Source organism: Dipodomys spectabilis, unplaced genomic scaffold (assembly GCF_019054845.1).
Source record: "Dipodomys spectabilis isolate Male_0828 unplaced genomic scaffold, ASM1905484v1 ptg000115l, whole genome shotgun sequence".
Lineage (NCBI taxonomy): Eukaryota > Metazoa > Chordata > Mammalia > Rodentia > Heteromyidae > Dipodomys > Dipodomys spectabilis.
The window spans coordinates 12,702,557-12,729,538 of NW_024870792.1; the positions used below are offsets into that span (position 1 = coordinate 12,702,557).

The 26,982-nt window shown below is 36.7% G+C and overlaps 1 protein-coding gene across 2 annotated transcripts in view; it reads left to right on the top strand.

Moving 5' to 3' along the window:
- Pde1a (phosphodiesterase 1A) overlaps positions 1–26,982 on the top strand; it is a 232,424-nt gene that overhangs the window by 155,245 nt on the left and 50,197 nt on the right. For both annotated transcript variants that reach the window (XR_006148683.1, XM_042688345.1), the window contains 4 exons: positions 13,108–13,290; positions 16,809–16,875; positions 20,046–20,162; positions 21,472–21,612. Coding sequence is in view for 1 of the 2 variants with exons in the window: in XM_042688345.1 (XP_042544279.1) it covers positions 13,108–13,290; positions 16,809–16,875; positions 20,046–20,162; positions 21,472–21,612 (508 nt within the window). In the remaining variant the exon portion in view is untranslated. The remainder of the gene's footprint in view (positions 1–13,107; positions 13,291–16,808; positions 16,876–20,045; positions 20,163–21,471; positions 21,613–26,982) is intronic.

The following is a 26,982-nucleotide window of genomic DNA, read 5'->3' on the forward strand; positions in this document are numbered from 1 at the left end:
AGAAACGTAGGTCCCATGGTTTCCCTTATTTGTAATATCTAGTATATGTATGAGTCAAGCGGAAAAGGCCAGATAATGTGATGTCAGGAAAATGAACCCTTAGATGTGTATTTTAATGATTTTTTTCTTTCATGCATGTGTTTCTAATACATTTAGAAGATTATCTCTTTGTTGCTTTGTATGTCCCTCCCCCACAGTATAACCCCTGCTTTCACTATATTTGATGTCAGTATAACTTGTGGAGGAGAAGGGGAAAAACCAGTTGTTTAAGGATACAGGTGGACCTGTTGCAACAATAAGAAGTACAAGTTTTCATGTCCAAAACGAGCTTTACAACGTAGGTGCGGGGGGGGGGGGGGGCGGGGGGGGGGAGGGAAGGAGAAGGATTGGGATTGGGGGGGAGGGGGGAGGCTGGGAAGGGATGTGAAGTGTAAACAAAGGAGGAGGCTGCAATGCTTGGTAAGAAATGTACGCATTATCCTGCCCATGTAACTGTAACTCCTCTGTACAGTATGTTCACAAATAAAATTAAATTAAATTAAAAAAAAAAATCCTAAGAGTTAACTAGGGGACCTGTTGCAACAATGAGAAGTACAAGTTGTCATGTCCAAAACGAGCTTTACAATGTCGGTGCGGCGGCGAGGGGGCGAGGGGGGGGGGGGGGGGCTGGGAAGGGATGTGAAGGGTAAACCAAAGGAGGAGGCTGCAATGCTTGGTAAGAAATGTACACATTATCCTGCCCATGTAATTGTAACCCCTCTGTACAGTATGTTCACAAATAAAATTAAATTAAATTTAAAAAAAAAAAGAAGCAAAGGGCCTCTATAATGGAAACTTTGAAAACCTGAAGGAGGAAATTAAAGCAGAACCAAGGAAGTGGCAAAACCTCCCATGCTCCTGAATTGGGAGGATTAACATCGTGAAAATGGCAATACTACTAAAGACTATCTACAAATTCATTGTAATACCAATCAATATCCCAACCTGATTCTTCACTGAAATAGAAGAAGCAACCCGAAACTTCATATGGAACATTAAAAGAACCCAAATAGCAAAAACAATCCTTAGCAGAAAGAACAGTGTTAAAGGACTATCAATAAATACTTCAAACTCTACTACAAAGCCATAGTAATCAAAACAGCTTGGTACTGGCACCAGAACAGACCTGAGGACCAATGGAATAGAACTGAAGAATAAGATGTGAACTCACAGACCTATGGCCACCTAATCTTCGATAAGGGAGCTAAAAAATTAGAATGGAAGAAAGACAGCCTCTTCAGTAAATGGTGCTGGCAAAATTGGTTAAATACTTGTAGGAAACTAAAGCTAGATCCTTGTATATCATCCTACACCAGAATCAACTCCAAATGGATCAAAGACCTTGAAGTCAAAGCAGACACCCTGAAAACATTACAGGAAGGAATAGGAGAAACCCTAAGGCTCCTTGGCACAGGCTGAAATTTTCTTAATAGAGACCCAGAAGCACAACAAATCAAAGAAACTTTGGACAAATGGGATTGCATGAAACTGCAGAGCTTCTGCATGGCAAAGGACATAGCTAGCAAGATTAATAGAAAGTCCACAGATTCAGAGAAGATCTTCACTAGCCACAAGGGTCTCATATCTAAAATATACTTAGAATTCAAAAATTATTATTATTTATTTATTTTTATTGTGAAAATACCATAGAGAGGGGTTACAACTATATGGGCAAGGTAATGAGTGCATTTCTTATCAGCATTGTTGCCTCCTCCTTTGTTTCCCCTTCCCATCCCTTCCCATCTCCCCCCAACCCTTCTTTCCCCCCTACCCCCCACCAAAATTGTAAAGTTCGTTTTCAACATAACATCTTGTACATCTCAATGTTGCAATGGGTCCACCTGCATCCCTATTTAAACAATTTGTTTTTTCCCTTCCCCTCAATAAATTATACCAACATCAAATACAGTGAAAACAGTTTATACCATGGGGGAGGCCCTCAACCAAAAATCCTCAAAAAAACAACTACTGATTAATAAGTAGGCTAAAGCCTTAAAGAGAGTCTTCTCTGAAGAGGAAATAAGAATGGCCAATAGACACATGAAGAAATGTTCAACTTCTCTAGCCATGAAAGAAATGCAAATGAAAACAACATTGAGATTCCACCTCACCCCAGTTAGAATGGATATAATCAAGAAATTTAATAGCAGATGCTGGAGGGGATGTGGCCAGAAGGGAACCCCACTGCATTGCTGCTGGGCGTGTAACTTTGTTTGACAACTTTGGAAAGCAGTATGGAGGTTCTCAAAAGACTCAACATAGAGCTTCCTTATGACCCATCAATCCTAATTTTGGGCATTTACACAAACTATCACAAACAAGGCTATTCTAAAGCTACCAGCACAACTATGTTTATCACAGCATTATTCATCATAGCTAAGATATGGAACCCTCCCAGAAGCTCCTCAGTAGATGACTGGATCAAGAAAATGTGATATATATATATATATATACATATATATATATATACATACACACACACACACATATATATATATATATATATATATATATACACATATATGAATTCTATACCTCCATCAGGAAGAATGACATTACCCCATTTGTTAGGAAATGGAAAGACTTGGAAAAAAGTCTTATATTAAGTGAAGTAAATCAGGCCCAAAGAAACATAGGTCCCATGGTTTCCCTTATTTGCAATGGCTAGTATATGTCTAGGACAAGCAGAAAAGGTTAAAAGCTATGTATATATGATCATATAAATGATGCTAAGCGAAATGAACCCCAAGATAGGGACACAAGAGGTTTTATCTTTGTTACTATTGTTTTTAATATACTTACAATACACTATGTGATTTTTTTTGTTTCTTCTGTATATTCTTCCCGATGGTATAATCCCTGTTTTCACTGTATTTTATTCTTGTGCCCTGCATCTTGTATATACATTTTTCTAATTTAGGGAGTGGAAGGGAAATAACAAAATGCTGAAATAAGGATACAGGTTGACCCATTGTAACAATGAGATATACAAGACACTATGTTGAAAATGAACTTTACAACTTGGCAAGGGGGGCAGCTGGGGAAGAGCTGAGGAGGTGGGGAAGGAAGGGATGGTGGGGAAAAAACAGAGGAAGGGCTAACAATGTTCGATAGGAAATCTACTCATTACCTTACCCATGTAACTGAAACCCCTTTGTACATTATCTTTCCAATAAAAATATATAATAAAAATAATTTAAGTGTATAAAATAAGTGTAGTTAAATACTTTATATGTTGGATAGTCATCACTACCATTTATTCTGAAGATTTTTCATCCTCAGAAACAGAAACTGTACATAGTAAACAACAACTCTCCATTTTCCCCTCTTTGGCCCAGTTCCTTCTTACCCTACTTTCTTGCTGATAAGAAGTTGCCTATTCTGTGAGATAATTTTTTTTTTGTCAGTCATCATGCTTGAACTCTGAGTCTGAGCACTATTCCTGAGCATTTTCAACCCAAGGCTAGCACTCTACCACTTTGAGCCACAACTCCACTTCCAGTTTTCTGGTTGTTAATTGGAGATGAGTCTCAGGGATTTTCTTAGCTGAGGGGGCTTCCAACAGCTATTCTCAGATCTCAGCCTCCTCAGTATTATAGGTGTGAGCCACCAGGTAAAATTTTAATGTAGAAAAAAATGCTTTGAAAGTTTCTCCTTCTGCCTATTCACAATGCATAGAATCCTTTACTGTTTGGCTTCTTAAAGTCTGTTTAGACTTTCTTCCTGTTGTCTCTCAAGGCATCATGATGCCCTCTTTCATATTATACATGTCAGAGAGAAGATATCCTCTTTGACTATTCATGCATGTGTATATCTAGCTGGGGATTCACCAAGGCTTTCCTACATAGCAGATACTTCTAAGTGTTTTCTATACATTTAAGCACACATCACCGCACCCATATTCTTAGCATCTGAGTTGTGCTGACAAGGAAAAGAAACACACAGATTAAGCATTTCCCAAGATGACACAGTAGTAGGTGAGGAAGCCAGGAACCTGACTCCAGAGACAATTTTCCTAACTGTAGAGGATTGTTATTAATCAAAAAGTCAGTAATAAATGAAATATTAAGCTTTGTGCCTGAAGGAATATTTTTAAGATATTTTTGAGTCAACAAGACTTCCTGGTTGGAGGCCAAATGTCAGCAGTGAGGCCTAGAGCAGTTTTCTTCCTCACACAATTCCCCATTTCAGTCCCAAGACTCCAAAAACATAATTTTGGTCCCAGCATTCAAGTAACTTGATTCTTTTTCACAACCTTCCCCCAAAGCTCCTGGGACTCTTTCTAATCTGATAGACCAGCTCATCCTCTTAGTCTCTACTTCCTTGATTGGGAGCAGAAGAGACATCAAGTCCTTCTTGGGCCTTATTTTGGATAAAAACCACACCTGACTTCAATACTATCCTTAGTCAACTTCATTTTAGCCAAGAGTTGTCTCTTAGGAATTGAGCTAATATCCGCTTAAGTGATTTCACTGAATATTGACTGCATGGTCATTTTCTTGCATTAAATTAAAAAAAAAAACAACTACTAACAGAACCAGAGGAAACATTGATTGAAACTATAAGGTTGACAGAAATAGAAAGCTAAAAAAGAGTTAATGACATTTGCAATTTTAAATCCCTCTTTTTTTTTAACAAGACAGAGTAATAAATATGTAAAGATGTTTTGGTGATGGCCTCAAATATTAAGTCCAATGTAATTATCACTCAGAAATAAGTTACTGACAATGTATACAGAATTTCAGGTGTAAGTCTTTTATCTATTTTGACATTGAATTTACTGAACTTTGAAGTAAATTGGAATTTTGCTGCCTAGATACACTTTTATTCCATATGAAAATGATTCAGATACCAGCTTTGGATGTATATCCACCCAAAAATTCCCTGGTAGAACAAACTCCTTTTAGATTGTATTTGTAGATTTCAAGGCTGGATTGGATAGAGAATACTTATTGCTTCTATTGCTTCTATTATTATTATTGACTGAATGTAAAATTATCTTGGGTACTTTGTAAGAAAATAATTCATCTGAGGTGAAGGAGACTGCAGGAGGTAGGTATACAGACTCCACAATCAGAGAGGCTTACACTCCTAGTTGTATGACTGAACAAATCACTTAAAGTGTCAGTGCCTTAATTTACTTATCAGCAAAGTAGATGTAATAATATCTTCTTGTGCTGGTATTATAAGGATTAATTGAGCTAAAACTTGGCTCCTTATCTGGTTTAGAATATGAGCAATATAATTGCATCACTATGTATCTATCCTTAGTTTTGAGGGTGGAGTGAAGGATTGATATTACCTTTAGGCTTTGGAGGGGCATGGAGGAGAGGGTGCAGGTAACTTGGAATGTATGTAGACTTTTGTTAATTAAACAAATAATACCAATGGATTCCCAGTGTTGGTACTATTTGCTCCAAAATAATATCCACACTATAGATAGATGATCTCTTTTTAAATGCCTCTACTTGTCCTGAAAAAGCTTCACATGGAAGATGCTTACAACATACAGTTTAGTACTACCCTTAGCCCTGGGCCAGTGGAATAATTTTCCTGAATACTACCCCCTACTGAGAATGCCCAGCAATAACACTCTTTATAGCATTCTTTAAGTGTGTACTTCTCCAGTGATGTTAGATCCCTAAACTCAAGAAGAACCTGGAGCTAGTGCTGCTCTTTCCTTTCCAGGTAGTAGGATACTGGAATTTCCTTCCCCATTTGAAGTATTCTGCTGCTGTATTTGGGGCACTGCCCAGAATTCTCTACCCAAAGTTCTCCAAGCCAGTGTGCCACGTCTTAGATTTCCTCTTTTGTCTTTCCTTCTCAGAGGCCAAGACACTATTAATTTTTGCAGCCATCTATCAGATGCAGCTACTTTCAAGGCTAGGTATAATGGTGGAAATTGCACTCTCAGTGCCTGGTGTGTACCTGCTTCTGTGTGAGACTTACAAGAAAGGACCAGGAAGGACTTAGAGCAGGACAGCCACAGCCAGCTGTCCAAGCCTTGTCATGTAAGAAGTTGAGAATTCTCAAGGCAAACCTATGTATCAGTCCTTTATGAAATGTATTACAACAGTAGGAGAGAGAATGCATTTATTACCTAGTAAATGCTTTAAAAGTATTAATTATGTCCTATTTGGAATAAATGTATTCCTCTCCTGGGGCCATCAAACATCAGAGGAGGCAGACTGAGTTAGTTGCTTGTTGAAACCTGCTCTTGCTATGAATGATGTCCTGGTAAAATGAAATCTCAAACATGAAAAGCCAGTTTCTCTTAATCACATCCTGCACTTGAACTTAAGTGTAACCATAGGCACCAATTGCCTTGAAAATAGCCGTATGGGTAGTTGGGTATAACTATTTTCCAAAAGTAGGCTGTGGATAGAAATATTTTCACTGACATATAATTTTTAAGAGTCAAAATCCCATGACCTTTCCTTCCATGAGCTCCTTTACTTCCCTTTCCCTGAAAAGTTTCTCCTTCAAAATATAAGCCCTTTGGGAGATGTGGCATCTGACTTCAAGAGAAAATTTGGAACATAAACAGCTCCCAAGGATTAGTTGATCACTAATCAGATGCAGGGTCGGTTTTCACAGCTTGCTTGTCACCCCTGAACACACAGCCCACATGTAACAGCCCCTCACTTTGTGCTCTTTTGACTACTGAGACTAAAAATAAAAGTCATATCAAATAGTGAAAGCATTTCCGAGGTCAACAGTGTTGACATTTTACATATACACTCTTCATTTTGCCTGCACAGTACATTTAAACAATTCCTAAGCAAAGTGCAGCAATAGCTATGCTCATGTTCTAAATTTCTTACAACCTAAGGCCTTCAGAGCAGTCACAGTATAGACAACATGCTCACTTGGTCTAACAGTAGGAGAAAGAGAAGTCAAGCTTGTTTCTGTCACATTTCCATTCTAATCTCTAATTTTATCTTTTATCTATTTATTTTTGCTATTGTTTGTTGGGAAAGCAAATTATATTGGAGAACTAATTTATATCAACCTACTTATACAAATTTCAGTTTGAAAAGTGAAACGAGGAGCAAGGTGTTGTTTGGCTCACGCCTGTAATCCTAGCTACTCAAGTGGCTGAGATCTGAGGATTACAGTTCAAAGCCAGCCGGGGGAGGAAACTCTGTGAGACTCTTATCTCCAATAAACCACCCAGAAAACCAAAAGTGGCACTGTGGCTCAACTGGTGGAGTGCTTACCTTGAGCTGAAGAGCTAAGGGACAGGGCCTAGGCCCAGAGTTCAAGCCTCACGACTGACAAAAAAAAAAAATTGAAAGTACTATGTACTTTATTGATATGATCTTCTCTCAGTATCCACACATTTTGTTTTAGATAAAGGCGTGGAAGGGAGGTCTTGGATTGCCTTTCATTTTCTTTCTTTTTTTATTGTGTTGGTTGTGGGGCTTGAACTCTGGGCTTGGGCGCTGTACCTCAGCTCTTCAGCTCAAGGCGAGGGCTCTACTACTTGAGCCACAGCGCCACTTCCTGCCTTTCATTTTCATCACTTACTATGGGTCTATTTACTTGGTTCAGATCTTCTTGGCGTAGTTTGGGTAAATTGATGTTCTCTAGGATGCTTCCATTCATCCTAGATTCTCCAATTTACTTAAGGAGTTTCAACCCTGCCTAGGAACTCTAGTGTTTCCCCGAACCCTACCTCTAATATTTTAATGGTATCTGACCTTATATTGAGGTCTTTGATACATTTATAATTAATTCTGGGACAAAAGCATCATATATAAGGGATTAGTTTCAGTTTTCTGCATGTGGATAGTCAGTTTTGCCAGAACCATTTGTTGAAGAGGCTATCTGTGTGTTTAGCTCTCTTATCAAATATTTGTTGGCTACAGGTCTGTCAGTTCATTTCTGGCTCTCCTATTCTGGTCAGTAGGTTCTCAGGTCTATTCTTGTGCCAGTACCTAGCTTTTATGACAATGGCTTTGTAATAGAGTTTGAATTTTGGTATTGATATTCTTTCAAAACTGTTTTTCCTGCTAAGGATTGTCTTTGGAACTTGGAGTCTTTTGCTATTCCAAATTGCTTTCTCTATTTCATTGAAGAATTGCAATGAATTTTCAAATTGCACTGGGCAGCAATGCCATTTTCACAATGTTAATTCTCCCAATCCAGGAGCAGGAAAGGTTTTTCCATTTCCTGAGATATACTTTAATTTCTCTTCCAGATTTTTAAAGTTTTCATGAGAGGTCCTTCAAATCTTTGGCTAATTCCTAAACATTTTTTTTTGAGGCTTTTACAAATGGAGTTGCTTTTCGGATTTCAGCCTTGTTCTCATCATTGCTGGCATAAAGAAAAGCAACTGACTTTTTTGTTGGTGGTGGTTGTGGAGCCTGAACTCTGGGCCTGGATGCTGTCCCTCAGCTCTTCATCTCAAGGCTAGCTCTGTACCACTTAAGCCACAGTGCCACTTCCAGCTTTTTCTGCTTATGTGGTGCTAATGGATCAATCCCAGGGCCTCATGAATGCAAGGCAAGCACTCTATCACTGAGCCACCTTCCCAGCCCCAAAAAGCTACTGATTTTTGTGGGTTAATTTTATACCCTGTTACTTTGGCAAAGTTTTAGATCAGCTCAAGTAACTTGGGAAAGGAATCTATGGGGTTCTTTAAATACAGTACTATGTCATCTGCAAAGAGGGATAGTTTTACTTCTTCCTTCCCTATTTGAATGCTTTTGTTTGTCTCTTGCTTTATTGCTCTTCCTAGGATTTTCAATACTATATTGAAAAGGAATGGAGTGGACATCTTTGTCTCATTTCCGGTTTTGGAGAAAATGGTTTTAGATTTTCACAAATGCTGGCTGTAGGTTTGTTGTATTTAGAATTTATTATATTGAGCAATGTTTTATAGATTCCCAGCTTCTCCAAAGCTTTTATCATAAAGAGGTGTTGAACCTTGTCAAATATTTTTCTACATCTATCGATACAATCATGTGGTTCTTGTCCTTCTGTTGATATGCTGAACTATATTTATTGACTTATGTATATTGAACTAGCTTTGTATCTTAGGAATGAACGTTAGTGTATGATTTTTTTGGTTAATTTATGAATACATTTGGCCAGAATTTTATTGAGCAGTTTTGTACCAATGTTCATCAAAGAGATGGTTCTATAGTTCTCTATCTTTAATGAATAGCTATCTGATTTTGGGATGAGCATTATGCTGAATTCATAGAATGACTTTAGTAGTGTTCTTTCCCTTTCAATTTCATTGAAGAGTTTGAGAAGTAGTGGTATGAGTTCTCTTTTGAAGGCCTTATAGAATTCAGCTGTAAATCCTTTGGGTCCGGAGCTTTTGTTGGATGGGAGGTCATGGATTGTCTTTCATTTTCTTTCTTTTTTTATTTTGTTGGTTGTGGGGCTGAACTCTGGGCTTGGGCACTGTCCCTCAGCTCTTCAGCTCAAGGCAAGCACTCTACCGCTTGAGCCACAGAGCCATTTCCGGCCTTTCATTTTCATTACTTACTATGGGTCTATTTAATTAGTTCAGATCTTCTTGGTTTAGTTTGGGTAAATTGATGTTTTCTAGGAATGCTTCCATTCATCCTAGATTCTCCAATTTGTTGGCAAAAAGTTTGTAAAATATTCTCTTATAATATTCTGAATTTTGCTTGTTTCTGTTGCGTTTCCATTTTTGTCTCTAATTTTATTTTATTTTATTTATTTATTTTTGGCAGTCCTGGGGCTTGAACTCAGGGCCTGGGCACTGTCCCTGAGCCTCTTTGTGCTCAAGGTTAGTTCTCTGCCACTTGAGCCACAGCCCCACTTCCAGCTTTTCTGAGTAGTTTATTGAAGATAAGAGTCTCACGGGGACTTTATTGCCTGTAATGGCAATAAAGCCACTCAGCATTCCTGAGTAGCTAGGATTTCAGGCATGAGCCACCTGTGTCTAATATTATTTATTTGGGTGAGTTCTCTTCTTTTTTGGTGAGATTTGCTAAATGTCTATCAATTTTGTTAATTTTTCAAAGAACCAGCTATTTGTTCCATTAATTCTTTCTGTAGTTTATTGGTCTCTAAATCATTTATTTCTGTTTTAATTTTTATTTTTGTTTCCATCCACTGGTTTGGGGTTTGATTTGTTCCTGTTTTTCAAGGAAACTTGAGATGCATCAAGGTATTAATTTGAAATTTCTCCAATTTGTTGAAATAGGCACTCAGAGCTATAAATTTTCCTTTGATTACTGCCTTTGCTATCCTCAAGGAGCTAGTGTTTTGTGTATTCATTTATGTTAAATTCCATTTCTCTTCTGATCTCCACAATGATTCAATGATCATTCGGCAATGTGTTGTTCAGTCTACATGAATTAGAGCATTTTCTGTGATAGCTTTTGCTGTTGAGCTCTAATTTTATTCCATTTAGATAGGATGCAGGGAATAACTGCATTTTTTGGAAATTTGCAAAGATTTATTTTTGTGACCTAAGATATGATTTATTTTAGAAATATTCCATAAGCTGTTGGGAAGAATGTATATTCTGATGCAGTTGGGTGAAAGATTCTGTAGATGTCTGTTAAGTCTAGTTGGATAATGCAATTATTTAGATCTAAGGGGTTTGTTTGGTTTTGGTTTTGTTTTTTGTCTGTCATGGGGCTTGAACTCTGGGCCTAGGCATTGTCCCTGAGTTCTTCAGCTCAAAGTGAGTGCTCTACCACTCAGGCCACAGTGTCATGTCTAGATTTTTCTGACTAGTTTTTTGGGGATAAGAGCTGTTGCTTAGCTTTTTGTTTTTTTGTCAATTGTGGAGAAAAGTCTGTGAGACTCTTATCTCCAATAAACCACTTGAAAACCGCAAGTGGCACTGTGGCTCACGCCACAGAGCACTTGCCTTGAGTTGAAGAGCTGAGGGACAGCACCCAAGCCCAGAGTTCAAGCACCACGACTCCCCCCCCCCCCCAAAAAAAAAGTTTCATGGACTTTCCTGCCTGGACTAACTTTGAACCACAATCCTCAGACCTCAGCCTCCTGAGTAGGATTACAGGCAAAGTCTATGTTTTGTGTGTGTGTGTGTGTGTGTGTGTGTGTCAGAGTTTCTGCCAGGATGATCTATCCAGAGGTGATGACCATATGTTCAAGTTGCCAACAGGCAATGTGTTTGAATCTATGTATGTTTTTGGGTCAAGGTTTGATGGAGTTGGGTGTTACAACATTTGGTACATAAGTATTTAGAATTGTTATAGCTTCCTGTAGGAAAGTAATATAATGTCCTTCTTTGTATCTTCTAACTAATTTTAATTTGAAGTCTATTTTATTGGGTATTAGTATTACTATGCTAGCCTGTTTATGGGGTCATTTGCTAGAAAGATTTTATTCCAGCCTTTTACTTTGAGAATGTGTTTGTTTTTGTGATCCAGATGTGTATCTTGTAGACAACAGATGGATGGGACTTGCTTTTTGATCCAACTAGTCAGTCGATGTCTTTTAATTGCAGAGTTAAGTCCATTGATAAGGAGAGTAGTAAGAAGTGTTTGGTAGCTCCTGCCACATTATACACCTTCCTAGAGGCTATGCCTCATCTATTTTAACTTCATTTATCATATTCCCTCATAATAATATTAAGCAAAGTAAGCCAGACCCAAAGAAACATAGGTTACCTGGTTTCCCTCATTTGGGATAACTACAATGTGCCTAAAAATATCTACAAGTAGGCACGCTGAATGGTAAAAGAAAAAAACAAAACAACAAAAAAACAGTGGGACATGATAAAGCATACAGATTTCTAGGCATTCATACAGATTGAGACCAAAGGAGGATATTCTTAGGAGAGGGTCACCTAGGTGCAATGGCTATGTATATCTGATCTGTGCAATTTGGGGGTGTGGAGTGGGGGTAAGGATAGTAGGAGAAAAAATGTTAACTTACTTATGTAACTGTATCCCCTCTGTACTTCCCTTGACAATAAAACAAAATAATACTTACTGAAATGAACTTCAGGAAGTGGGAACGAGGTTTTGTTCTTTGTGTTTTTGTTCACATTCCCTTTTGTCTTGCTTCTTCATTTATCTACCTTTGGGAGTGTAAGGAGGGTACACATAAATGGTGGGACAATGGGTGGACAAATGCAGCAGGGGTACTCACTAGATACTATCCAAATGAACTATCCAAAATTGTGGGTGGGGACAGGAAGAAAAGACTGGGAGAGAGTAGGAGAAGGAGTGACACTGTTAAAAAAGAAATGCACTCTTTATCTGACTTGTGTAACTAGAACCCCTCTGTATATCTTCTTTACAATAACAATAAATGAAAAAAACATTTTAAACAATTCTGTGATGTTGATATCAGACTGTTCAGTGTTAAGTTACTATTTTCCCAAAATGTAGATAAATTTAATCAGTGAAATAACACCTGCAAATGACTTTTGGAATCAGTACAGTCTTATTCAAATAAGTTATACAGAGATAATCAAATATAATTATATATTCAACCCTTTTTCTTTTTATCCCAGTTACTTCCTTTGATGGAATAAAAATAAACCAGGCACTGGTGGCTCATGCTCACCTGTAATCCTAGTTACTGAGGAGGCTGAGATCTGAGGATCAAGGTTCAAGCCAGCCTGGGTAGGAACGTCCATGAGACTCTTGAAAACTGGAAGTGGCACTGTGGCTCAAATGGTAGAGTTTTTGCCTTGAACTGAAGAGCTTTAGGGACAGCACCCAGGCCCAGAGATCAAGCCTGATGACTGATTTAAAAAAAAAAAAAAGGCATAAATGTACTCATGAAATAACTCCTTAATCATTTCTTAGTTTTAATCATTATTTAAATTGTATCACAATAATATTATCTTTATTGATACATCCTGATTTGTATCACTGCACAACAGTATTTTGAAGCTGCAACTATTCTAGTCTATTACTTGGTTTTGTCTTCAGAGGGTAATCTAATTGAGCAACTAAGAGTTGCCCAAGATGGTAGCACAGTATTTTTAAATAGTGTTCATAGTAAGGTATGTGTGCTATTTTAAAAATGTCATTGCAATATTGCAGCCTGCTTTCTGTATTCTTCCCAATGTTTAATTTGTACATGTGTTTGCAGAAGGCTGCTGGACACTGAAGATGAGCTTAGCGACATTCAGACTGATTCAGTCCCCTCGGAGGTCCGGGACTGGTTGGCTTCTACCTTTACACGGAAAATGGGGATGACCAAAAAGAAACCTGAGGAAAAGCCAAAATTTCGAAGCATTGTCCATGCAGTCCAAGCTGGCATCTTTGTGGAAAGGTAAGGAAATGTGTGTGTCAGTACAACAAAATCTGAAAGGTAACAAATATGTTCACAATATTAAAGCTATGGAAAACCTATAGTTTACCTACTGAGGAAAAGGGCTTCTTAATTATAACAGAAAGAAAAAGCTGTGGGAGTTTGTGATAAACTCGCTTATTAAAAAAACAACTTTGTCCCAAATGCTTTATTTTTATTTATATTAAGTTGACTAAAACTAAAGGCTTTTTGTTTTAAAAATAATTAGAACACATTCAGCTGTTATAGAACTAACCTTGCCTGGATCAAGTGTAATATATACTACAACATGAATTCTACTATGGGTTAGCAATCTACAGTCAGTGGGCATTTTTTGCTTCTCTATCTTTACCTTTATGTCATTAGCAAAAGGTTTTGGTTGTTGTTTCCACTTTTGAGGGTTTTGTTGCATTTGGTTTTGGCTTCAGTTTCTGTATGTGGTTGTCATTTGACATTTCTGTCAATGAAATGAGTGCACCCCTCCACCCCACACCACTAGAGTCAAATCACCAGCTCCCAATGTGAAACATATATTTCTTTGACCCAATTTTCCTTTCTTTTAATTTCTAAGAGCACAATTTACTTTTCATTCTAGGAAACAAGATGTTTCATTACAAAAAGTACAACAAAAGACCCAAAACAAAAAAAAAACAATAAAATTGAGAAGTAGATATCAGAAATCACTTCGATTAAAATAATTACATTGTTGTATGTCAAAAAGTTTTGTAAAATAATTTAGCATTTCAGAAACATAGGAAATCATGGGATGGAGAAAGTTTTGTGTATATACTAGGCATGACTTCCAACAAAAGGAACAATGGGGGAAGGATACTTGGGTTTCTAAATTGTGAATAAGAGTATATTACAAGAATAATTTTAAGATGTAACCACAATATATGAAGCCGCTAAGATCTTGTGTTGTGGAGATATCATCTAAAATACTTGATTATTGAAGTTGTTTTGCAGATTTCTTAGCCATATATAATGGGCTTATGTAAAAGAACCTTAAAAGTGAATAGTCTGACTAGCCTAATGATATGACACTATCATAATCCTATTCTAATTCTACAGTGTTTGTCCATAAATCTGAGGCAAGAAACCAGAGCTGAGACAAAGAACATCTGAGATAACAACTTAAAAAATAAAATAAAATGAATTTAACTGCATGTGTAACAGTTACTGATTTTAAAATATCTAAATAGTATTTCAGGAAGTCAGTAAGAGAATCACAAATGAATGAATATATTTTATTTTCTGCAGCAATATATATATATATGTGTGTATATATATATATATATATATGTATATGTATATATATGTATGTATCTTCTTTAAGAATAGTGTAGAACTTCCCAAACTGAAAAAAATGTAAACTGTGCATGAAAACCAAACAATCTGCATTTCCATTAAGAATATATATTGTATTCACAAACTGCTTTGTTAAATGGCAACTTCTTTGTACAAGTTCTTAAAGATAATTAAAAATGGGGGCTGGGAAGGTGGCTCAGTGGTAGAGTGCTTGCCTTGCATGCATGAGGCCCTGGGTTTGATTCCTTAGCACCACATAAGCAGAAAAAGCAGAAAAAGCACTGTGGCTCAAGTGGTAGAGTGCTAGCCTTGAGGTGAAGAGCTGTGGGACAGTGCCCAGGCCCAGAGTTCAGGCCCCATGACCGACAAAAAAAAAAAAAAAGAAAAGAAAAAAGAAAAGATCTTAAAATGATGCACTAAGAAAAACAGTTAAGAAGAATTCATGAAAATATTTGCAGTCTAAATTTCTTTTTGTGCTACCGAAACCAATCAGCTTATAGAAATAGCAAAATGTACATGAAGTAACTAAATTTTAGTCAATCTTTTTTTTTTTGGGGGGGGGTCCAGTCATGGGGCCTGAACTCTGGGCCTGGGCGCTGTCCCTCAGCTCTTCAGCTCAAGGCTAGCGCTCTACCACTTGAGCCACAGCACCACTTCCGGCTTTTTTCTTTTTGCTTATGTGGTGCTGAGGAATGGAACCCAGGGCCTCAGGCATGCAAGGCAAGCGATCTACCACTGAGCCACTTTCCCAGTTCCAGTCAATCTTAAATATAATATGGGAAGTGACATTGTGACTTTTTCATAGAAACTAAATAATATGTCTCCTATACTTTTAATAAATGGAATATTGATTCAGAGTAGTGAGCATTTTCCACTGAGTTTAGATGCAGAGAATTTTCTTATATTGATCATTTTCATGAATATATATATATATGTAAATTATGATGTTGTCCAGGAATTTTGGGTGAGTGGAGAGGAAGTCTGAATACAAATTATATGCTTGCTTTAATTAATTTAATTAAATTATCATAAGTTAGTCTTTCAGACTTTATTGGTAAGGCTCTGAGGTATTCAACATAGTTGTTAAAAATACTTTATGTAAACAAAGTAATTATTGTGTTCTAATATATAAAACTTTATTTCAAAACACTAAAAAATTAAATAAATACTAAACAAATTATTTACTCCCAAAATTTTGGAGGAATCATGAATCAAACAGAGTATCAAATAAAAGCTATCTGGGCTCGAGTGATACATAGAGGGGTTTTTGTATTTGATATGTCGTTTTGGTTGCCCAGGATAAAATGAAGAGTAAAATTACTGATTAATAAAAATATTTTTGTTATTATGGAAATGAGAACATTTTCTTTCTAAATTCTTTTTATTAAATAACTTTGACATTTTGAGAAAACTTACGAATTTTTGTCAATATAATCTCCTCTTAAGAACAAAAGGGAAACAGTGTAAATTCTAATGATGGTATGTGTTCCTTCCTAAATTTCCATTTTTCAAAAAAAGAAGAGAGAAAAGAAATAAAGAAGAAAGGAAGGAAGGAAGAGAGGTAGAATGAAAGAAAGAAAGAACAATGAAATGAACAGAAATCAAAAGAGAGAAAGGAAAGGAGAGAGAATGAAAGAAGAAGAGGAGGGAGAAGAGAGTGAGAAAGAAAAGAAAGAGGAAAAGGAAGGAAAGAAGGAAGAAAGAGAAAAAAAGGAAGGAAGGAAGGAAGGAAAGAAGAAAGGAAGGAAGGAAAAAGAACAATCTATAAAAGGAACTTGGTCATGACACTCAGTTTCCAATTTGTATTTTGATTTATAAATGGACAAAACAAGAATACACTGCTGTCATCTATATGGTAGCATTAAAGAAAGTGCTCTTTAAATATGCAAAGTAGCCTCTATCTTTTAATTAAATGAAGTATAGGGTAAAGCATACTTATGTGGAAGCTAAAATCACTTTGCAGCGTGTTTGTGAGTTATTAATAGCAAAATGCTATTAATAACTGTCACACTGTAGAAAGACATAAGGTGGCTATAATTATTTTCACCACAAAGGGAATATATAGCTAATGATATAAAATAAACAAGTCAAGTATAATCTTTACCTTTATTTCTAAAAATAACATTAAACAAATAAAGTTTACATATATATATATATATATATATATATATATATATATTTGTCTTTTTTAGGATGTACAGAAAAAGCTACCATGTGGTTGGCTTGGCATATCCAGCTGCTGTCATTGTAACATTAAAGGTAAAATACTTTTAATTATTCTTTTCATTCACTTTTTCATTTATGAAATAGTCATTTAAAAAATCATCTTAGCCTCAGTATTGAGACAGAGCCTAGAAGAAAATCAGTCTTTTTCATAATCTGCATATTGGAACCTCAAAATTATTTTAACCAGTTACAAAATATAATACATCTCAAACCATGAGATACATGAAGATTAACTTTCCAGTATATTTGTGTGTGTGTGTGTGTGTGTGTGTGTGTGTGTGTGTGTGTGTCTGTGTGTAATATCTTTATCTTCATGTTTTATTTAGGTGGATTTTTAATTCCATTTTAAGATGGCACTTTTACTTGTCAGGATATACACATTTGTTTTCATGTATCATGACAGCATTAAATTAATTATAAAAGACATATTTTAGTCTATGTTGAAAGTACAAAAATTATATAGAAGAAAATTATTTAGAACCTAAGGTAGGTTGAGGGAAATGCAATATAAAAGGTAAAATTAAGAAACAACATGAAGCCTGGCACTGGTGGCTCGCACCTGTAATCCTAGCTACTCAGGAGGTTGAGATCTGAGGATCAAGGTTCAAAGCCAGTGTGGGCAGGAAAGACTATGAGACTCTTCAGTAAACCACTAGAAAACCAGAAGTGGTGCTGTGGCCCAAGTGGTAGAGTGCTAGTATTGAGCTGAAGAGCTTAGGGACAGCGCCCAGGTCCAAAGTTCAAACCCCATGACCGAACTAAAAAAAAGAAAGAAAGAAAAGAACAAGAAATTGATCATCTCTTTGGCTTTTCCTGAGATGACCCTGTCCTGAGGTATAGTGTCATATGTATTAGAAACAATGAGAGTTGAAGCTGAAATGACAAAGTTGTGGACCCTTTTCTCTCACTTTGTGTGTGTGACATTCATGAACATATGATGCTAAATGTGGTTAGATACTTTGTCAGGTCAGCCTTTTAAATACCCTTCTTTCTGTTTCTCAGTTTGGTTGTAGGAACTCAACTTTGCCTTCTAAAACAACTTCAAAGCATCCAATAAAGCAATTGGATTGCTTTATTCAGATTTATTATACTGTTTAACTATGTTAGATTTATATTGCTTATTTTTATGTTTTAGTTTTCTTTTTAGCGCCTTCTTCATTTATTTTCTCTGTTGCATATTAGATGTAAATCTTACTAACTTAAAAAGGTAGATCATTTTTATTGGATGCATTTAAATATATATTTGTACAACTACAACAACAACAAAAAAACCTGTCACTGAAGTGTCATATATGGATATATCAATTACTCCTCCATTTTTTGTGAAATGCTTTTTCTATTTTTCTCATCTATGTTCAACTGTTACATATTTCTTGTTTTATTTATTTAAAAATCTTTGTTTAAAAACTAAATATCTTGTTAGACAAGAACCTAGTAGTTTTTCTAAAACGTAGTTTAGTTAAAACATATGAACAAAAGGTTGGAAAAAGGAAATTCCTCCAAGGAAAGGATATTTTAATTAAATCATTTATTCTCTGAGAAGCATTGTCTTGTTTGTTCAGTCTGCAGCATCTGCAGTCATTTACAAATGTAAATCATCCTTGTTTATGAAACCCCCTCAGAAACAGAGAGCTGACACCTTACTCAGTTGGAAACCCCCAGTTGGAATTGTAAATAGCAATCTTAAAATTCTGAACTAACTTTTCCATGTTAGCTTTGGAGTTTGATAAAAGATTGCTTGGCCTCCTTTGGGATTTACTAATGGTAAAAAATTTTCCTAACTGAATGTTCAGAAAAGATTTTCAATTTAAAAGGGATAAACCAAGTGTTTGGGCATCCATCTAAAGACAAGTGTAGAAATTTCACAATGCCATACAAGTACAGCAAGAAATACTTCTTTGCTGATTAAAAGTACCATTAGAGGCTGATCACTATTTCTTGCAAAAGAGTCATTTTTAAAAGCAAGTTTTGGAATACTATTGATCAGATTTCACCAGTCTAATTTACCATGTTATAGTACATAGCATTGGCTTTCAGAAGAAAGATAATTTTTTTTATTATTTTTTAAATAAGTTTTTTATTGTGAGAGTACTGTACAGAGGAGTGGTTACAGTTACATGAGGAAGGTAATGAGAACATTTCTTATCAAGCATTGTTGTCTCCTCCTTTGTTTTCCCCTTCCCATCCCTTTGCTCCCATCTCCACAACTATACTCCCCCCACCCTCCCACACACCCCCTCACCCCCCCCCCCCACTCCCCCACCACCGCCTTATTTGTAAAGTTCTTTTTTCGACATAGAGTCTTGTACATCTTGTTGTTGCAATGGGTCAACTTGTGTCCCTGTTTAATGGTGAAAATTTTTAAATAATGAAATTTGGAACACTCACTGTTTAAATGCAAACTGTCCCTTTACTCTTCAGTACTAAACCTGTTGTTTCAACCTTAGAATTCCTTTACTAAGAGCTCAGTCCATCCTTAGATGCCTGACATAATACAATACACTTAATTTTAGCACGGAATAGACTACTTCTTTCCATTTTTTTAAAAAGCAACATTGTGATTTAATTGAAGAGGTTGGGATATTTACCTGCAGTGGTTGCATATCTCTGCTTACTGCCTCATCTGCCGCTATTACTGATTTTCTACAGGTCTTCCTGCTTTCCTAGGGAATTTCAGGAAAGGGCAACTTTACTCTTCTCTTCCTCAGTCCCCTTTTTTTCACCATCTGTCCCTTGAGAAACATATAAATGAGGCAGCCTGGGTCAAAGTAAGTGATCAGGAAGTAAAATACCTCTCACTGTATTCGTATCCTATAAGAAGATAGGTGATATCAAATCTTTAAACCAATTCTGAACTATTTCAAGCAATGCAGCATTTGAGTAGGTGAAAAAAAAAAGAGGGACTCTCTTCTCTCTATCCTCACCTTGTTGTCATACACCTTAAAATGGGACACATTCTGGGAAGTTGACTTATGGCAGGAACTTGGAAACAGTAAAGGTAAAGACCACATTATAGTGTGTTCATTCCATCAATGTATTAAGCCTAACACATGTGAATTCTGGTCAAATGTAGTTGGATATGCTGAACTGAAACACCACCTGCTGGATGCACAAGGCTTAATCCTTAAAATAATGTTCACAAAATACAATAGAACTATGTAATCCTCTACCTAAAGTATTTACTCTTTTTATTTTCTTTATAGGATGTTGATAAATGGTCTTTTGATGTATTTGCCCTAAATGAAGCAAGTGGAGAACATAGCCTGAAGTTCATGATTTATGAACTGTTTACCAGATATGATCTTATCAACCGCTTCAAGGTCAGAGACATGGAACAAATGTAAAATGCTCTTTAAATGAATTGCTTTAGATTGTTTCTAGTTAGCAGGTCACAGCCTAGGAAGGTTTTCTACCATATCCTACCCCTCCCTGACTTACCTACATATCCATTTGAAGAACATAGACCATGAGAATCTGACTCCAAATAAAATGCTGACATCCCCCCACTTGTATGTAGAACACTCATCAAGAGACCGGAAGGTATGTCCTGAAGAATGATAGTTCTTCACAGTTCCTAAAACACTGAATGAACTTTATTGGTAGTTTTCCTTCCTTCCTTCCTTCCTTCCTTCCTTCCTTCCTTCCTTCCTTCCTTCCTTCCTTCCTTCCTTCCTTCCTAACTTCCTTCCTTCCTCCTCCCTCCCTCTTTCTTCTCTTTCTTCTCTCTCTTCTCTTTCTCTCCTTTCTCTTTCTCTCTCCTTCCTTCCTTCCTTCCTTCCTTCCTTCCTTCCTTCCTTCCTTCCTTCCTTCCTTCTTTCCTTCCTCCCTTCCTCCCTCCCTCCCTCCCTCCCTCCCTCCCTCCTTCCCTCCTTTCTTTCCTTCCTTCCTTCCTTCCTTTTCTTTCTGTCTGTGTCTGTCTTTCTTTCTAGAAAGAGTCTCACTATGTATGAGAATTTAGGCTTCCCTGAATTTTCTGTCCTCCTACCTCAGCCTCCCAAGTGCTAGGATTATAGGCATGTGCTACCCATTATGGCTTATTGACAGCTTTTCCTAAGCTGAAATGATTGGGATTATAAATCACTTCTTCATTTCGACACATCTCATCTATAGATTTGATCTATACTTTTGAACAGTCTGCAGCTTATAAATCAGGGCATTTTTATAATTCAAAAGTACTGAAAGTTATCTATTTTAATCCTTGTACTATGTGTAAGAAAACTATAGGTTTTCTATTTAATTGTAATCCAAAATTTTTACTTTTTAAGGTTTAGTCTTAGTCTAAGGGTATCGCTCAAGTGGTAGAAAGCTCATGAAAGCCTGTGTTCAATTCCCAAACACTTAAATAGCCTATGGAAGATACAATAAATTGTAAACAATATGGTATGGGAAGGCTGCTATTTCATGTGGATTAAACACTTGAAGTTTCACTCTTGCTCAGGATTGAAAACTAACATGTTAGTTATCTAAATGATGGGAGGTTGTAGAACAATCCAAATTTAACTTAAAAGTAAAACAAACTATTGTCCACATCTGATTCATCAATGAATCTCATCCTCAAATGCTGTGCTCACATTTATGTAGTGCTATGCTTTTGGCCAAAATATAACCATAATACTTTACTTTCCATAGATTCCTGTTTCTTGCCTAATTGCCTTTGCAGAAGCTTTAGAAGTTGGTTACAGCAAGTACAGAAATCCATATCACAATCTGATCCATGCAGCTGATGTCACTCAAACTGTGCACTACGTAATGCTTCATACTGGTATCATGGTAAGGAAACCTTTTTGACAGAAGATTGTTAGATGGAAATATCAGATTGCATTCCCCAAAGTGCTCATGTCTCAATAATAGCCATGAACACATCATTTAGATTTTGAGTTATTTATGATATACATTTATTCAATCCAATGTCTTGAAAGCAAACACCAACACTGTTAAAACAATTTAATTCAATGAGAACGGATAGTTAATAATTAAGTAAATGTTACAATTACAGCAATTGGCCCTTCCAGTATTTTTCTATATGTAAATTCCTTTTCCCATTGGGATCTACAAAAAAAAAGCAAGAAAAAGAAAGCATGAAAAAGTCTTCTAAGTTTTAGTACTCTTCTCTCTTCCTCCACTCTTCATATTCTGCTAAATTATCCCTAAGAGTTTTTCCTCTTTAACTGATATTGCAACTCACAATCAAATGCTGATAAGAATTTGGAGGAATTATTCTTATAAAATTTTTCAAATGTTTTGCTGTTTGCATCTGAATGAGTCAGTGGATGAGTGGGCAGATGACTGAGCAATACACATCCCCGGAGAGCAGTGAGTATAAGACAGGACTTATGAGAAAACTTGGGACTTCATAATCTTAGAGCTAAGGATGACTCTAGAATGAGAAAAGGAAGGAGTGGCCCTCTTTCTAACGGTGTCATGTTAAGGTGGATTCAAAGGGAAGTAGACCATGGTAATCTAGGCTGAGACAATGCCATAAGATGCCTGTAAATAGAATACTTCACCAAACTACATTCTGTTCGTTGCCTAACTGCTTGGATTTTAGAAACCAAACTCTATCTATTGACACGGACCATCAACATTCAAATGTATATAACCTGTTCCTTTGAGACCCAGATTTCCTTGATACTACATCATTGTACATGAGTGACTGCATCTCTTGGATCACTTATTTTAGAATCTCAAAGATCGCACATGATTCTCCGAGGCTAGCATAGATAGGAAATTTATCATCATCATGGTATTTGCCCTCAGACATCAACTCTGCTATTTACTATACATAAAAACTATTTGCAAGCCGGGCACCAGTGGCTCACGCCTGTAATCCTAGGTACTGAGGAGGCTGAGATCTGAGGATCACAGTTCAAAGCCAGCCTGGGCAGAAAAGTCCGTGAGATTCTTATCTCCAATAAACCACTAGAAAACCGAAAGTGGCGCTGTGGCTCAAGTATTAAAGTGCTTGCCTTGAGCTGAAGAGTGCAGGGACAGTGCCCAAGCCCAGAGTTCAAGCCCCACAACCACCAAAAAACAAAAACAAAAACAAAAAATTATTTGCAATGGTTTTTCATCCAATAGTACTTTGTATGGTAACCAAAGTTGGTTACCATATAAAGTTGTCTGCTCTTCATTTTTTTTAACCTCTTAATAAAAATTATACCATGTGTTGAGGTCCCATTCCCAATTCATTTTCCAATTTATCTAGTACACACACACACACACACACACACTCACACCTACACATACACATGTATAATGTATATGTACATATATATATGTATATATGTAAATCAATGAATGAATGGATGGATGGATGAGTTAACAAGTAATATAGCTAACTAATTAGCTAACTTCCAAACTTAGCATCCTCCTTGCAATGCTTTGTCTCTGTGTCTCAAATGTTTGTGGAAAAATAAAACAAAATAAAAAAGTCTGAACTAGAAGGCTCTCATTTGGGATTTGTCACATGCTTGTAGCAATCTAGCAACTAATGCTGCTAATGCTGAGGACATCTCTGGGCATACTGTCCATAGTGCTTCAGTCCTCTGGCCCACAGTTGATGTGGCTTTTGGCTGGAAGCCTAGCTGAGAATTTAAGATTTCTTTTCACTTTCTTTCTTTCTTTCTTTCTTTCTTTCTTTCTTTCTTTCTTTCTTTCTTTCTTTCTTTCTTTCTTTCTTTCTTTCTTTCTTTCTTCCTTCCTTCCTTCCTTCCTTCCTTCTCACTTTCTTTTTTTGTTAGCCATGGGGCTTGAACTCAGGGCCTGGAGCTTTTTTGCTCAAGGCTAGCATTCTACTACATTGAACCACAGCACCACTTCTGGTTTTCTGGTGATTAGCTGGAGACAAGAGTCTCACAGGCTTGCCCTGCCTGGGCTGGCTTTAAAATGGGATCCTCAGATCTCAGACTCCTGAGTAGTTAAGGATTATAGGCATGAGCCACTGACACCTGGCAAGATTTTTTTTTCTTTAAATTTTACCATGCCTCTATAGTAAATAGTTTATGACAAAATTATGAAGTAATCTTTTTTAAAGAAAACTTTAAAAAATATTACATTTAAGCTTCTCCATGCTTCTCTTTCTAGCATATGTGCATTGTATATACTTACTGAGAAATTCTTCTGCAGTTTTTTTTAAATTTAATAAGGCTTCATTGTCACAGCTAATTCTGAACCTTTGATTTTATTTAGTTTGATGTGTGTAGTGTATTACTATTATGGAAACAAGGGGGCCCTGACTGCTGCTTCTACTGTTACACATGCAGAATTTTGCTTTAGCATCTTCCTGCTTAGAATTAGCTGCTTTCTGTGTTCTAAGGCTTTTGCCCTGAATCTGGTGGTAAGGTGAGTTTTCTGTCAAGTGTGGGAGAATTTTCTCTGTCCTAAATGTTATGGCTTCTAAAGAGTTAATTAAAAATAGTCAACTTAAGTGTGATTCTGAAATGGAAGCTGAACTAATTAGACTTCCTCAGAACAAAATGAAATAGAAAAGTGATGCCTAGTTCAGTATAACAAAATATATTCTTAATTAGAAAGTGAAATGCAAAAGTATGTCTTATGTCAGGCTAGAGGTAAGTTTATACCTTAAAATATATTCCTACTCAAGTGCCTTGATTTTGTTTTCATTTGCTTGCTGCTGCAAGTATAAAGAAAGCCAAATCACAGTTTACCATTTTAACTCCAGAACCTGTGGTTTGAAGATTAAAATTGAAAAGATGGAGGGGAGTATCATATTAGCTTGTAAATAAGGAAATTCAAATGTAACTTTACCATCAGTTTTCTTTTCTTTTTTTAATTTAATTTTATTTGTGAACATACTGTACAGAGGGGTTACAATTACATGGCAGGATAATGCATACATTTCTTACCAAGCATTGCAGCCTCCTCCTTTGTTTACCCTTCACATCCCTTCTTCCCAGCCTCCCCCCTCCCCCCCAATCCCAATCCTTCTCCTTCCCCCCCTTCCCACCCCCCCCCCCCAGGCACCAACGTTGTAATGCTCGTTTTGGACATGACAATTTGTACTTCTCATTGTTGCAACAGGTCCACCTGTATCCTTAAACAACTGGTTTTTCCCCATCTCCTCCACAAGTTATACTGACATCAAATTACCATCAGTTTTCTAAGGAAGACTTGTTGCAAAACATAATAAGCCATTATTAATAATAAGCCTCCTCCCTGCTTATTAATAATAAGCATCTGACCCAGCCACCATGTCTCCAAGAGAGTTGACTCCATCCATATTATCACATAGCCACTTTCTGAGATGGCTATGACTTATCATACCTAAATAAAACTGCCCTTGCTTTAGCAAGATCAGGATGACAACTTGTTTCTGATTTTATTCATCCTTTTGCAAAAGTTTGTCAGTGGGCTCTTCTTTTATCCATTAGTTTGGCAGTTACAAAAATAGTCTTGATTGTAGACCTTTTGTTTCATCTAAATGCATTGGGAAAATGCATTCAAATCAAAGAGAATAGTAAGAAATTTTTATAATAGATGGGGAAAGAGAAGACAGAATGAATTCACAAATGTATTGACAATTTTTGTCAAAACGAGGTTGCACTGCCAGCCTGACAGTTTTTGGAAAGTCATTTTAACAAGCTTTTCTTTAGATAAAATGGTAGAGGTAGATGAATACTAATTTTAATACATATGATTATGTTGGTTCTTTAGAGAGAAAAAGTGTTACAGAATTATTCTTTAGCTAAAGCCTGTCAGTATTTTCTCACCTGTCAGGTTTGATATGGAGAAGATGAGATCACTTCTTTTTGGTTTCAAGTGATGCCCTACTATTGCAAGATAGCCCTGAAAATATGACATTTATAGAATACTACTGTAGCAAACAAACACTCTCAGCTGACTAATATAGCTTGTCACCTGAGAGATGCTCTGATGGCCATAACCTGAAAGGGATTGAGATGAAGCCCTTGTCATTTTGTGTGTTGATGTCATAAAGGATACCCTCAGGCTGAGTTGACGGAGGTTAGTGCTGATACAGCTACTTGCCTCCTCTCTCTCTCCTGTTATCACTTGATTAACTTGTCACCCTGTGCCACAGTGACAGTGATGTGCCAAAGGTCAGTCCATTTGCTAAAGAGCCAACACTTGACTAAGTACTGCCCAGCTATCTCCACCTGTCTCTAAATAAAAAATTATTGAAGAGATTTGGCTCAAGAACACATGCACTGGAGGCCTCCTGGCTCTGCTCCCTTTACTCTCTTTAAAAGAGAGTTGGCTTCCATTCTATTTCCTTTGGAACTTATAGTCTACTTACTATGCCCCCAACGCAGTCTTCTACACTTAAAAATGACTCATTTTCTCTCTAATAAATCTGCAGAAAATGTGTCATCATTCCTCAAATGATGTGAGAATTCTTTTCTTATAAATGACTTCTCGGGGCTGGGAAGGTGGTTCAGTGGTAGAGCACTTGCCTTGCATGCATGAGGCCCTGGGTTTGATTCCTCAGCACCACATAAGCAAAAAAAGAAAAAAGCTGGAAGTGGCGCTGTGGCTCAAGTGATAGAGCGCTAGCCTTGAGCTGAAGAGCTGAGGGACAGTGCCCAGGCCCAGAGTTCAGGCTCCACGACCGGACCCCCCCAAAAATAAAATAAAATAATAAAATAAAATAAATAAATGACTTCTCATGTAACAGTTTAGAAGAATGACAAGTGTGGGCTTGGGAGAGCACCGGACATAGATTTGACACCATGCTCTGCCACTTCCCAACTCACAAGCTCTCTACTTTGGCCCCATTGTGAGTAAAGTGTGGTTAATAGTACTGGCCACCTTACAGGATGTAAAGAGGAGTCATTAAATCATATTTGAAAAGCACCTAAGGTAGAGCTAGACACTCTAGACACTCAGTTATTAACATCCTGTGATTAGTTATTATAATGCTCAAACTTTCTATTCTGGCAAGTGATAACAAACCACCTGGACCTATTCAGAGTGAAAGCAGTAAAAATTGTTTAATCTCATAATTTTGCATTAAAGAAGTTATTATTTATGCTCTTTTAGGTTGACTAGGAACTAGGATTTCAACATGATTTTTATTCAAAATTCATCACACACTAAACATATACTTTATTACACACAATAATTCAGATATAAAAATTACATCTTAAATCACGGCTCTGTTAG